Source organism: Elephantulus edwardii, unplaced genomic scaffold, assembly GCF_000299155.1.
Source record: "Elephantulus edwardii isolate Elephantulus edwardi_28Jun2011 unplaced genomic scaffold, EleEdw1.0 scaffold00014, whole genome shotgun sequence".
In the NCBI taxonomy this organism is placed as follows: domain Eukaryota; kingdom Metazoa; phylum Chordata; class Mammalia; order Macroscelidea; family Macroscelididae; genus Elephantulus; species Elephantulus edwardii.
The window spans coordinates 13477412-13490729 of NW_006399764.1; the positions used below are offsets into that span (position 1 = coordinate 13477412).

General features: G+C 39.6%; 1 protein-coding gene across 1 annotated transcript in view; it reads right to left on the reverse strand.

The window, feature by feature from the left end:
- ADAMTSL1 (ADAMTS-like 1) overlaps positions 1 to 13318 on the reverse strand; it is a 431835-nt gene that overhangs the window by 89566 nt on the left and 328951 nt on the right. The window contains exon 20 of the mRNA XM_006881351.1: positions 6445 to 6572. Within this exon, the coding sequence (XP_006881413.1) occupies positions 6445 to 6572 (128 nt within the window). The remainder of the gene's footprint in view (positions 1 to 6444; positions 6573 to 13318) is intronic.

A 13318-nucleotide genomic window follows, 5' to 3' on the forward strand; every position in this document is an offset into this window, starting at 1 on the left:
TGCCACTGTTACAGAACAGGACTGATATGAGGTTGGGAGGAAACAGAAAAGAGGGGATAAATAATGTACATGGCATTGAAAAAGACAAGGAAGAGAACTGTATAAAAGGAATATATGATTAGGTATTATTGGCATGACAAAAGTCCAGAATAAAAGTTGCATAGCAAAGTAGTCAGGGGTGGGGTGGGGTAGGGGACTGTATAACAATGAAAGAACTTTTTTCCCCCAAGAAAAAAGTGAACTGGGGGAGGAGGAGGGACAGGGAGGAAAACGTGCAACAATAAATGAATGGAAATACAAGTTCTTTATAAACTTTATTAAAACCTAAAAAAAAAATCCACTATGATGGGAAGCATTTAATTATTTTAAAAAAGGGAAAAAAAAAATCTCTCTATCCTTTCATTAGTAGTTCTGGAACATTAGATAATTTTATTCCATGGGGTCAAAATGTACTTAAGTATGATTGTGAATGGAAATTATAGAGGGCAGAAATCAGAGATTGACAGTTATTCCATTTTCATTTGTGTGTGAATTTCTAATATAAATGTGGGACATAAAGCATTATCATAAGTCAGAAAAAATATTTTCATGAACAGGTTTCAGCAATTCAACTTTTTATAAATGAGTCTGTTAAATTTTTCTGGGCAATGTCAACATCTGCATTTTTGTAAACAAGTAAATTTCTTATTGATGGAGGGAAAAAAAGGTAAAATGCATGGTATGAAAATTCTACATCAGAAAACAAACATTTTAAACAATACAGATTGTGCTGATTGTTACACAACTTTAGAAATTTGCTAAAAATCACCGAATCATATATTCACAAGGACTGAATATTATAATACAGAAACTAAATCTCAGGAAAGCAAAACCAGATAGCTTTAATAACATCATTTGACCTTTTCTTTTTTATTAAGTCAGGGTCAATATTGTGACAATTCATTATCTCACACAAAAAAACGTGTCCCAATTTCCTCACTCTTGAGATTTGGCTTGTTAGGTCTTGAGTATTGCATGGATCTAAGGAAGTGCATTATGGGTGAGACTGCCTTTACCTGAATATTTTTTAGGCTGCATATAGTTAGGCCTCTCTCTCTCTCCTTGTTTGCATCACCATTCCTTAAAGACATTTTTTGTCAGTCACAGTGTGCCATGCTACTTCTATTTAATTGAAATTGATTATTCTTTAAAAAAATAAGGAGCAAATTGAGGCTGTCTTAACTTCTCTTGCATGTTCCACTGTCGATTTCTAAGCAATGGTCTCTATACCTGGTAGAGCAGTTTCCATACACGGATCCATCCAAACCCAGATGTTGGAGTCTTTCCTTTAGTTGTCCAAGAGCGGAGTAAAATCGAGAATGTTACAGCCAACTGAAATACCTGCCCAACAATCTGTCCCTCCCTCATGTTATCTGATAGATTTGGGAATTGCCTTTTTGGGATTGGAGATGAGCTACTTTGGACCATAATTCCTTGCTTATTTCCTTACGTCTACTGAGAGCAAAGAAAATGGGATTTTCTGGCTATACTCACATCCATTTTTCACAATTCTATGAAAGGAAGCAGTCTTAGGCCCATATTCTGCACATTGTAAATATAGAGGAAAACCTGAGGGTCTTAGCTATTCAGAATTACATCAAAAAAAAGAGGTAGCCTTGATGGCAATTTGAGTAAGCCAATGACCACTGTCACACTGCTCCAAGAACTGCCTGGAACACAACCCGATCTTTCCTTTCCCTTTAAACTAGTGCATGGAAACAAATATGCTTTGGTCAGCCCCAGTGCCAAAGTCTTTTCTGAGTCTAACTCTGAAGCACCATTCACCTCTGGTTAAGAGAACTAAACCATGGAAATGCCAACTTGGAACAAGTTATATTATGAAAAGCCTATAAAATTGCTTATATTTTATAATTATTAAATTATGCAGGACAGAGAAAGAGAATTTAAACAAACAAACAAAATCAAACAAAAACCCAACCCACAAACCGATTGTATTTAACTGTTATTTTCCCCAGTAAGGTTTCTGTGATCTCTTTATTAGACACAGTATGTGTCAGCTAGTCAACTCATAAAAAAGTCCAGAAAGACATGCCAGGAAAGGAGACATATTTTCTGTCTCTCCCTTCCTGTGAAAATGTCCGATGAGCTCATCTGTGTTTTCTCCTTTTAATGAAAGGTACCTTCGTTTCTCAACCCTCATCTTCCTCTCATTTTCCACTGATGATGTCAGGCAGGCCTTACAGTATCTCTTTTGTGATCTTGTAAAATCAATGACAACCAAAAACGCTTTCCGTATGGCTATGACCTCACCCACAGTCTCCACCTGGACAGGCCCTCATCTGCATTGTTAAGCAGAGCTCACCTCTGCTGATCCAGACTGAAGCAATTTACCAGGAAACTACTGCTTTCCTTCAAAAATCTGCCTATTCCATCCAGTTCTCAAAGATTTTTCAGCAACCTGGCTGACAGAAGAAACTAATTGGCCAAGATGTGCTTTACAATCTTTGTGCTTCTCCATATACACAAATAACTCTCCTTTACCAAGTCTTGTTTATACCCAAATCCCAACCAGACCTGACTATTGGTTAGATTGACTCAGAAAGACTGGGTAGTACTGTCCTGTGTGGTTTCCTAGGTTGTCTGTCATCTTTAGGGAAGCCGACTGCCATGTCTGTCTCTTGTAGAAATGCTGGTGAGTTTCACTCACCCAATTTCTTGATTAGCAGCTAAGCATTTAATCAGTGCACTACCAGGGTCCCTGTTTACACGTGCAAGGAGCACCTGGACACTTTATCCAAGACATGTCTGCCTTTTGACAGTTCGCAGGAGAGTCAGTATTTTTCTCCAATATCACAGCTCAAAGGCATCAATTCTTCAGTCATCCTTATTCATTATCCAGCTGTCAGATGCACAGCAAGTGACTTTAAAGGCCATGGTCTAAGTCAGATATACCTTAGTCTTTAAACTGACATCACTGCTTCTCAGTACTTTGGAGAGGCCCTAACAGTAGACCTTCCCAACACTACATGTATCTTGACATAATGGATGCTGACTGATACCAAGGATGCTGACTGTGCATCTAAGGAAGATGAAATTGTTAACATGAAATTTCAATCTTTTTTCCACAGAAAAACAAAAATGTGCATGATTTGTTTTACTATGATATTCACATTACTGTGGTGGTCTGTCTGGAAAGAAATGTTCAGTGTCTTGGAGATCTGTCTGTAATCCTGTCCATAGGCACTGATCTAAATCTAGGCCCTCCAAATACTCTTCAGATGGCTAATTCAGCTTCTTCAGAACCTGTGACATTGACAGAGGGCGTTCTCAGAGGGTATTCAGTCTCTGAAAAAGATCCTCTGCTGTAAAAAGAAGTTGGTATTTGCTGTTGCTGCTGGTGGTTTACAAATACTTGAGTGCAAGCTACATACCCGGTATAATTTAATAATTTTACATGAATGAGTGCATTTCACCTAGTTAAAAACTCTGAGTAAAGTACTATTAATTGTTATGACAGAGGAAAAAATAAGAGGAAGTTTTTTAAACCTCAACACCTAAGAAGCGATAGAACCAGATCCAAACTCAGTCCACAAGATTCTAGAACCCACATTCTTAACTGTCTGTGATATTACATCTTCAGCTGTAAATGATTCTAAGCCAATTTCCATGCATCTGGTCAAATCAGAAGTACTGGCAAGCCAAAGTTTAAACTAAACTTTCCTTACAAAACATAGGAACACCTGATTTTTTTTCTTTTTAATCTATATTCCTATTGAAGTAAAAAAAAGACTCCCTGCAGTGTCTTTAAAAGCTGCTCTGAGATTTGTTTGTAAATCAGCTTCTCAGTCTATAGTTGAGACTTGTCAGTAGGTAGACTTAAAGTGAAAAACAAACAGAAGCAAATTAACCTAATGTTTTACACATTTTTAAAGTACTTTTGAAGAGCTTTGGCATAGTGTTACTCATTCCACTGCTAAATAAAAGTCAGAGGGAGAAAGATGGGCAGTCCAACATCAAGATTTACAGTCCTGAAAACCCAATGGAAGGATGCTATGTATTAGAAGCCACCTGATGATGGTGGGTTTGGGATTGGTTTGGTGGGGTTAGGAGAGGTGAGTGTATGCTGAGAATTATTGTCAGGATGTATTTCATTCTAGAAGATCAAGAGACGGAAAAGGAAGCTAGCTAGCATTTATTAAGTGTGAACTCTGTGCCTGGCATTGGGCTACAGAGCCTTTTCACATGTGCAATCTTATTTAACCTCACAACAACCCTGTGCAACATTGCCAATTCCAGTTTTACAGATGGGGCTCAATGAGGTGATTCACTTAGTTCACGATCACACAGCTAATAAGCAGTATAAACGGTAATCAAATTTAGAAATGCTTGACCCACATTTCCTCCCCAAGATTCAGGTTACATGTTACATGCTACCTATAAAATGACCTTGATGTTCACATCTGAAGGAAATGGTTTCAATCTCTCCATTACAGGTTGTCATGTTTACACCGATTGTCTGTCTGTAAGCTTATTTGGCTCAATATGCAGGTTTTAGTGTTGTATGTCTCAGAACACTTGGCAGGACAGTATAGGCAGAATAGTAGCTTGTGTGTTATCTAATAATGTGAATTTAAACATTGTTTAAGTGAAGATGATAATCTTAAGTAAAAAAGTGAATTAAATTTTAAGGCAACATTTTGAGGCTTCAAACTGAAAGGCACTGCTTGACAGATCTGCCACAGATCTGAATGAACCCCAGCAGTCAAAGCGCACAAGGACATGGCTCCCTAAGCCCTGAGGGTGGGGTTATGATCACGCTTCCTCTGTTGGCCCTTTCTTTGCCTTCCCCTGGTGCCTCTTTGGCTGCTCTTTCTTCCCTGGCTTTGAACCTGTTGGCAGCTTCTAACAGCTTCTCTTCAAAGAGCAGAACACCAGCCTGATGCTACAATTGCTCTGCCTAATTCCAGACAGGTTTCCATTAATTGTATTAAATTTGGATGAACAAAGGGTATTTAGTCTGCTAAAGAGCTGAACCGTATCTGGATAAATATAAACAAGAAAGTTAATCCTGGAAGAGTCATTATCGACCAGCAATTGGAAGGATGTCAGCAGTGCCCTTGCTCAGGCAGGCTGAAGAGTAGAAAGCAAGAGAGATTTAACAAGATTGGTGCTGAGCATCTGGACTCTGTATAAACAGAGGCAAAACAGAGTACAACTGGAATACATTAGGGGAAAGCAAATCCTTTATTCACACAAAAAAATATTAATAATATCAGTCTTTAATCTACCCCAGGGCCCCTCAGCTTGCCTTACTCATTGTAGATTTCCATTGCTTCTGCAGAGCCTCCTCCTAAAAGTCCCTTCCCAGATCGGTTTGAGGTCATGGGACAGACACACCGTTGTTAAACAGATATGCAAGGGCAGCACATGTAACTAGAACCCAGGGTGACAACCTAATCCTGGCATGGAACGATGCGGTTAGTATGGGGTGATATTAGTTTTTCTAGCATCTACGGAATCATTTGATGTGAACAGCAATAAAAAAAAAAGAAATACAAACACATGCAATGCATTGCCACAAAGACTGGATGGCCAAGACCTGAAACAAGAGACATTTCTTTTGTATTATTGGCAGGGCAGTGGACAAAACAATGAATTGGCAAGGGGAAGTTCCTGTCTTCTGTCCAACCCCAGCTGGGCAGCTGTGTGACCTCAGGTTACCTGGCCACTGTGAATTGTGGACCATGGCTTAGCTACTATAAAAGATCTCTTTCTGTTTTAAAGACAAGGATTTGTCCCATGAAAGTGACTTTTTATAAATATACTGCATTATTACAAGGTGAGTGGCTATAACATGTCCCCACAGAATGTTCTGCCTAACTTCAATGGCTAAGAGCAAAGCGTTGGCAGGTGCATTACAACAAGAGGTTCAAATAAAATAGAATCAGAAAGCAGTTCTGGAGATTATTCTTGCTCCAAGTCACGACCACAGATTTTTAACTACCCACATATCTTAAAGTCGTCTTTGGAACAGACAGAACAAGGGAAAAACAACTGGATGCCCCCAAAGCATTCAGTGACCACAGTTTATGATCTACGTTCCCTCAATAAGCTACTTACTTTCCCCAAGCTCTCTGACTCATGCTCTTTATGTTTGGAACACACCCCATCTTTACCTAGCAAAATGCAACTCATTCTTCAAGGTCCAATTCCAAGACTTCCTAGCTGGAATTCACTGACCTTGCACCTGGTTTGCGTATCAATTACAATATTTATTGCATGCTACCTCATGATACATTATATTCTCATTTCTTTTAAATTATAAATTCCTTAAAGGCAGGATCTGGGTGATTTTTCTTTATGTCCCTGGACCTGACTGGTAAATTATAAGCCTTCCTTCAATAACAGTTTCTGAATTAAACATAACATCAAGTTTCACTTTACCTGCTAAAGTGACAGCAATGGAGACGGAGTCGTAGCCCAGGGCATTTGTGGCATTGCAAGTGTAGAAACCAACATCAGCTTCCACTGGTGCCAAGATCTGTAAGGAATCATCTGGCTGTAGAAGAATCCTGGGGCAACAGAAAATAAATTCTGGTCAGGTCAGTAGCTCCTTTTGGCTTTCAATATTGTTAAGGTGGGAAAGAAATTCAGTATCAACAATTAGTCACAACACCAGCAACTCTTATCTTTTTTTTGCCACTGTGACTGATGTGATTGTGGTTGTTATTACGGGCCTTTGAATCACCTGAGACCCATACTGACCCTATGTACAAAAGCTCTGAATTCTGTCTTGTCCTGAGATAGTCTCACTAATTTCAACACACCGACCCCATTGCCCCAGTTACTCTATCAATCCATCTCATCCAGGGTCTTCCTCTCCTGTGCTGTCTCTCCCCCCTTCCAAGCATAATGTCCTTCTCCAAGGACTGGTCCCTCCTGGCCACGTGCCCAAAGTATGTGAGATGGAGCATCAAAATCCTAGCCTCCAAGCAGAAACTTGGTTTCACCCTCTCCCAGACAGATCTTTTTGTTTCTTTGGCAGTGTATGATATTTCAAGACTCTTTTCCAGCACTACAACTCGAAGGCATCGATTCTTTTTCTGCCATCCTTAGTCACTATCCAGCTCTCTGTAGCATAACAAATAATCGCAAAGATAATGGCCTGGATTAGGCACACCTTCGTCTCTAGAGTGACATCGTTGTTTTTCAACACTCTGTAGAGGTCCCTGACAGCAGACTTTTTCAGTGCAATTAATCTTTTGATTTCTTGACTGCTGGTGTTGACAGTGAAGCTGAACTAGCTGTAATGGTTAACAACTTTAATCTTGTCTACATCTATGACGGTGCTGTCAACTGGCCCAGTGATGAGAATCCTTGCCTTTTGAGGTTGAGCTTCAATCCATATACAAGACTACAGTCCTTGACTTTCTGCAGCAAGCACTTCAGGTCTTCTTCAGATTCAGCAAGCAAGGTTGTTTCATATGCATAATGTAGGTTGTTGATGAGTCTTCCTCCAATCTTCCCAATCCGTGCCAGGAATACTTGGGCTCCACACACAGCCGGAGTCTGGGTTTTGAACTTTAGCCTCCTAACTCTGTGTTGGGAACCTCACAGATTTGCACAAGACAGGATTTGAGACTGCCCTATAATCTTCTTAATTAGGTAACACTCATTCTCCCAGAAGTCCATCGGCTTCCTTAGCATTGGCTTTCTGTGTGACTGTGGTAGCCACTCAAATAAGGAAGCTCCTTCCTGGCTCGTATGCTTACAGATGACTTAGTTGAAATGCTACCAAGGAGAACATACAACACAAGCACACTGAGTACATGTTAACACCCCCACCAGGGGTGAAAAGGGATGTTAGGATGAGTGGTGCAGATGGATCTAGAGAAGGGTTTATGGGGAGCACACAAAGTTACACAGGAGCAGCAGGACTTAGTTGCATGACAGGAAGTACACAGGGCTTCTCCCGAAAGTGATGTTGTTAAGGGGTCGTAAAAAAAGTGAGAGATGAGAGGATCTTGTTATATGTGAAACTCTCTCAGTTCTAAATTGTATCTCTCTTTCTCTCTCTCTCTCTTATTTCCCTCATTAGTTTCTAAGCATCATAGGGACTACAACTCTGGTGTTATTTCCTGTGATATTTGGGAAATGGTCTCCTGTAGAGACAGCTAAACCTGCCCTGTATTTCCAGGGTAAAGATAATTCCAGAAGAACCACTGCCTATCTAGAGACCTTTATTTACCAGAAAAGATCAGTAAGATTCAGATTGTGAGTACCAAAAATGAAATTCCTAATCCACATCAATCACACTGTTTCTTTTTGTTTCAGTTTGTGCCACCTCTAGATACCACTTGCTACATATTTTGTGTATGTTATCAGAAGGGATCAATTCCTTGAAGAATACATCATGCTTGGAAAAGGAACGGGTCAGTAAAGACAAAGGCAGCCCTTAACAAGACGGAGTGGAAAGTGTCTTGCAGAGTGGGATTCAATGTAGCCAGGATGGTGATGATGGCACAGGACTGGGTAGTGTTTGGCTATGTTGTACAAAGGTCTGTCATGAATGAGAACCAATTCAGTGGCATCTAATAACATTAATAATATTGCTAAATCATGGAAGTTAAGCAGATTAATGAGTAATGATGATTTGAAGATGGATATCTTGGTTCCTGGGATGATGGCAACTGGAACGTGTATATGGAAATGAGATCTTAAGAGGGCAGAGGAGGACAAAGTGAGCCACTCAGAGATCCAGTTCCCGGTCCCAGCAGGGACTCGGGTTAACAAATCACTGAACAACAAAGAAATGATTTAGTGACAGCTGCTGGAATCCTCGAGTCAGTCATCTCTTTGCCATCATTTTCACATTCCTAGTTTCAAAAAACCTTAAGAACTTTGTTAACTCAATTCGAAGTTGGTATCTATTTATAGAAAGCAAACAGGTGACAGGGATAATTTTTTAGGAAAGAAAATACAAGTCAGGAGGACTCACAAGTTTTGGTGAAATTAAGATCAAGAGTCAGATCTTCACGCATCATGTCCGTCTCCAAGGAACAGCTCCTCCTAGTAAAATGCCCAAAATATGAGGTGAGACTCAGCATTCTTGCCTCCAAAGAGCACTCTGGCTATACCCTCTTCAAGACATATCTGTTTCTTCTCTTGGCTGTCCGTGGGATGTTCAGTGCTCTTCTCCAACACCACAGCTGAAAGTAATCAATTCTTCTCTGTCATACTTATTCATGTTCAGCGCTTAGGTTTATAGCAAGTGATCAGAAAGACTATGGCCTGAATGCACCTAAGTCCTCAAACTGACATGATGATTTGGGAAGGTCCTGAACTATGTGTCTCCTTATTTCTTGACTGTTAATTGTGGATCCAAGCAGGATGAAACTGCTGATAGTGTGACACTCCCTTCCATCATGACACTAACGATCCAATGTTAAGAATCTTTGTTTTTATGACACTGGGATGCAATCCATACCAAAAGCTGCATTCCTTGATCTTCTGCAATAATTGCTTCAAGTCCTCCTTTCAGCAAGCAATGCTGTGTCATCTGCATAATACAGGTTATTGAGTCTCCCTCCAATTCTAATGATACACTCCTCTTCATAAGAGCTTCTTGGGTAGTTTGCTCAGCATACATACTGAATAGGTATGGAGACAGATTACAACTCTGATGGACTCCCTTCTCAATTTTAAACCATGCAGTGTTCCTCTGTTCTGTTTGCACAAGAGCCCCCTGGTCCGGGTACAGATTTCACATAAGCACAATTAAGTGCTCTGGGACTCTCATTCTTCTCAAGGCTATCCCCTAGAGAGGGACATGATGATGGGAAGGATGGAGGGTCAGCAAAGGTTGTGTCATCTGCATAATACAGGCTGTTTATGAGTCTTCCTCCCATCCTGATGCCAAATTCCTCCCAACTGCCTGTCTTCCAAATATCTGTTTGCATAAAGATTGAAAAGGTACGGAGACACACTCTTTCCTGAAAAGTATATATGCAAACCCAAGAGCCAACATCATTTTCAATGGAGAAAGACTAAAAGCATTCCCTTTTCAAACAGGGGCCCAATAGATGCCCATTACCGCCATTCCTATTAAACACTTTATTGGAAGTACTTCCTAGGGCAATACGAAAAGAGAATGCCTCTACCCATTACAGGCATTCAGATCAGCAAAAAGGTATTAAACAATCACTACATGCAGATGATATGATAGTGTACACAGAAAACCACAAAGACTCAAACAAAAAATCCTGTTAGGAGACCAATGTAGTAGAGTGGTAGGATATACAAAAATATGCACAGATCAATGAAATTACTCTACAGCACCAAAAAACCCCAATACTATTTACAATAGCCAACTACAAGATAAAATACTGGGTATAAATCTAACTTACATGCTGTTTTCCAAACAAACCCAGAAAGTGTTTTCTGGTGTTCTTTTAGAATTTAAGGAATCTGAGGACCAGGGAACACAGAATGGGGTCTAATTAAGCCCTCCACAGCAAATAATAATGTGATCATATTAGGCATATTAATACCTCCTGCTTTCTTCCCACACTCACATTCCATATACACTTTTGTTTACTGAGCTAAATTTATTGCTTTACTTTCTTGGCCAGTCTTTTGACTAGAAAATGAAGTAGACATTTTGCTGGTGGTTCTTCTTTATCAACATTTTGGTGACAGCATTTCTAAAGCATTTTACAAATTAAGACAAGTTGAAAAGAGCATTGATAAACGCTGTAGCTGTATTACATAGAAATTACCTACTCATGTAGCTGTATTATGTGTTACCTAGAAAATTTCATTACCAAAAAAAGTTGGACCTGGCCAGAAGTGCTCATGGGCTCATCCTACCAAGGACAACCACCTTGACATCAATTTCTCATTATACGGAGACAGAGAGCTTGGATTTCAAAGATGCCTGACTTTTTCCTAAAGGAAGGGCTGGAGAAATCCTACGGAGTAGCTTCATGATACTCCTCCTGGACTCCTGTATCACTCTGAACAAGTCTTGTATAGACCTACCTTTCAAACTGACTTCCATGACCAACCAGAGGCAACACCATGTGAAGATGACTTCTTGACTTACAGCCAAGAGACTTGGCCTCTAGTCTACAGGTACATGGTGATTTCTGGGCAAGCTACTCAATTTGGCAACTTCCTCATTTCCTTCTGTAAATTGATAACATGGACCTCAGAGTGTGTTTAGACTCAATTTTAGTTATTTTTTAAATAGAAAGGCTTCAGCTTAAACTTCAGACACAGCTAATAAATTATTTTGAAAAAGTACAGGTGGTGGTAACTTGAGTAGTCTTTTCAAAAATTTCCAATTGCTGGAGGAAATTTTCAAGTTGAGTGCAAAAATGTCTAGCTGCCACAAGGACCACTAAGAAATGCCATCTCTGACTTCTCTTCCTAACTGTGGCCTCAACACAGGACTAAAAGCTGTAGAATATGGCTAACTTTCTTTAGGACCGCAGCCTCTTCCCATTATCCTTTTGTACTTACTTGCCATGTATCTAAAAAAAAAAAAACTGGTTGCTTCAGGTTTCTTTGATTCTTCTCGTTATTAACTTGGGGCTATAGATTTGCCTCTCCTCCTCCTGTCTCCCCTTCTAAATTACCATCATCCCTTAAGAGCTTGTTCAAGTTCTGCCTCCATTTGCTACCAAAACTCAAGAAAAATCCTTCCCTTTCTTGATAATCCAGAGTTTATCTAAACCATATTACAAAGAACTTTCTACTGTACTATATATGACTTCCTGATTTAGACAGCAAACAAGCATCCTCAATGGTACTGCCTTAAAAGCAGTGAGTTTGATAATAACCGCACCCATGATAAAGAATGGAGGACTCCAGAGCCATGCTGACTGGCCTCTAATTCTATCATTTACTAGCTGTGCATCTTTGGGCAAGTACTTTACAGAGCTCCTCAGTAAAACTTTCCTCATTTATAAAATGGGAATTATAGCACCTAACGTTGTTGTATTTTTATTTTCTTTTTTTTTAGTTAATGTATTTAAAACACTCAGAACAATGGCTAGTGTGTTGGAAGAATGACCCGATTTTAACCCAATATAATGTCATGGGATTGATGCCTACTCACAGTGACCCTACAGAACGTAACTTCCCCACAGCGTTTCCAAGGCTATAAATCTTTACAGGAGCAGACTACTTCATAGTTCTCAGTGTTGTTCCGTTTGAACGAAATTTTGGTTAGCAACAAAATGCCTTAACCATTGCACTTCTAAAGTGTAGGTTATTATACTGTTGTTGCTATTACTGACCTCAGCGTCACTCTTGCTTTATTAACGTCTGAATGAATGTATTCTGAATGTTGTACGGTGATCACATTTTGGTAAAGGTAAATGAGGAATGGAGGATTTTCAAGGAACAAAAAATAGATCAGTACTATGGAAAGGGAGTAACAGGTGTTCTGGATGAGAGACCAGGCAGTCAGTAGGAATGCTCTTTTTACCTGGTGGCACTGGCAATGGAAAAGAGTTGCCAAAAACTGAGGCTACATGGCATAATGGGCTAGAAGCTTCTTTGACTCTATTCTTGATTCAAGAAACTCTGAAGAACTGAGTATTTCCGTAACTGTTTAACATTATTAACCAAATAATGAAATATTAGAAGACAAAAAAATCCAGAATATTGAAATTGCATAAAAGCGTATAACTAAAAAGAGCAAAAGAGTGAGAGATGGGAAAGAGTGGGCTTAGAAGTAACAGGTATTAGAACAACTGTGAGATTATCATCTCACCCCATTCAAAATAGCAAAATTTAACAGAACAGCAAGCAACAAATGCTGGTGAGGTTGTGGAGAAACTGGAACCTTTATTCACTATTGGTGGGAGTGTATAAGGGTGCAACGACTGTGGAAGGCGGTATGGCGCTTTCTGAAAAAGTTGCAAATACAGATACCATTTGATCTAGCAATTCCACTATTGGGATTATACCCCAAAAAGATCATAACTGACATCCAAGCAGATATATGGACACCCATGTTTATCACGGCTTTGTTCAAAATAGGAAGGAGTTGGAAACAACCTAAGTGCCCATCAACAAACGAATGGATAGAGAAGCTGTAGTGTATTCACACAATGGACTACCTCACTGCATTGAAAAACAAGGAACTCATGCAATATTATTCAAAATGAGTGACTCGGGCGGACATTATGCTGAGTGAAGTATCCCAGTCACAAAAGGACAAATAATGCATGGTGCCACTGTTGTAAAACAGGATTGACCTTGTGGTGGAGAGAGACTGAGAAAGATGGGTTCAATAATGTATACTGCA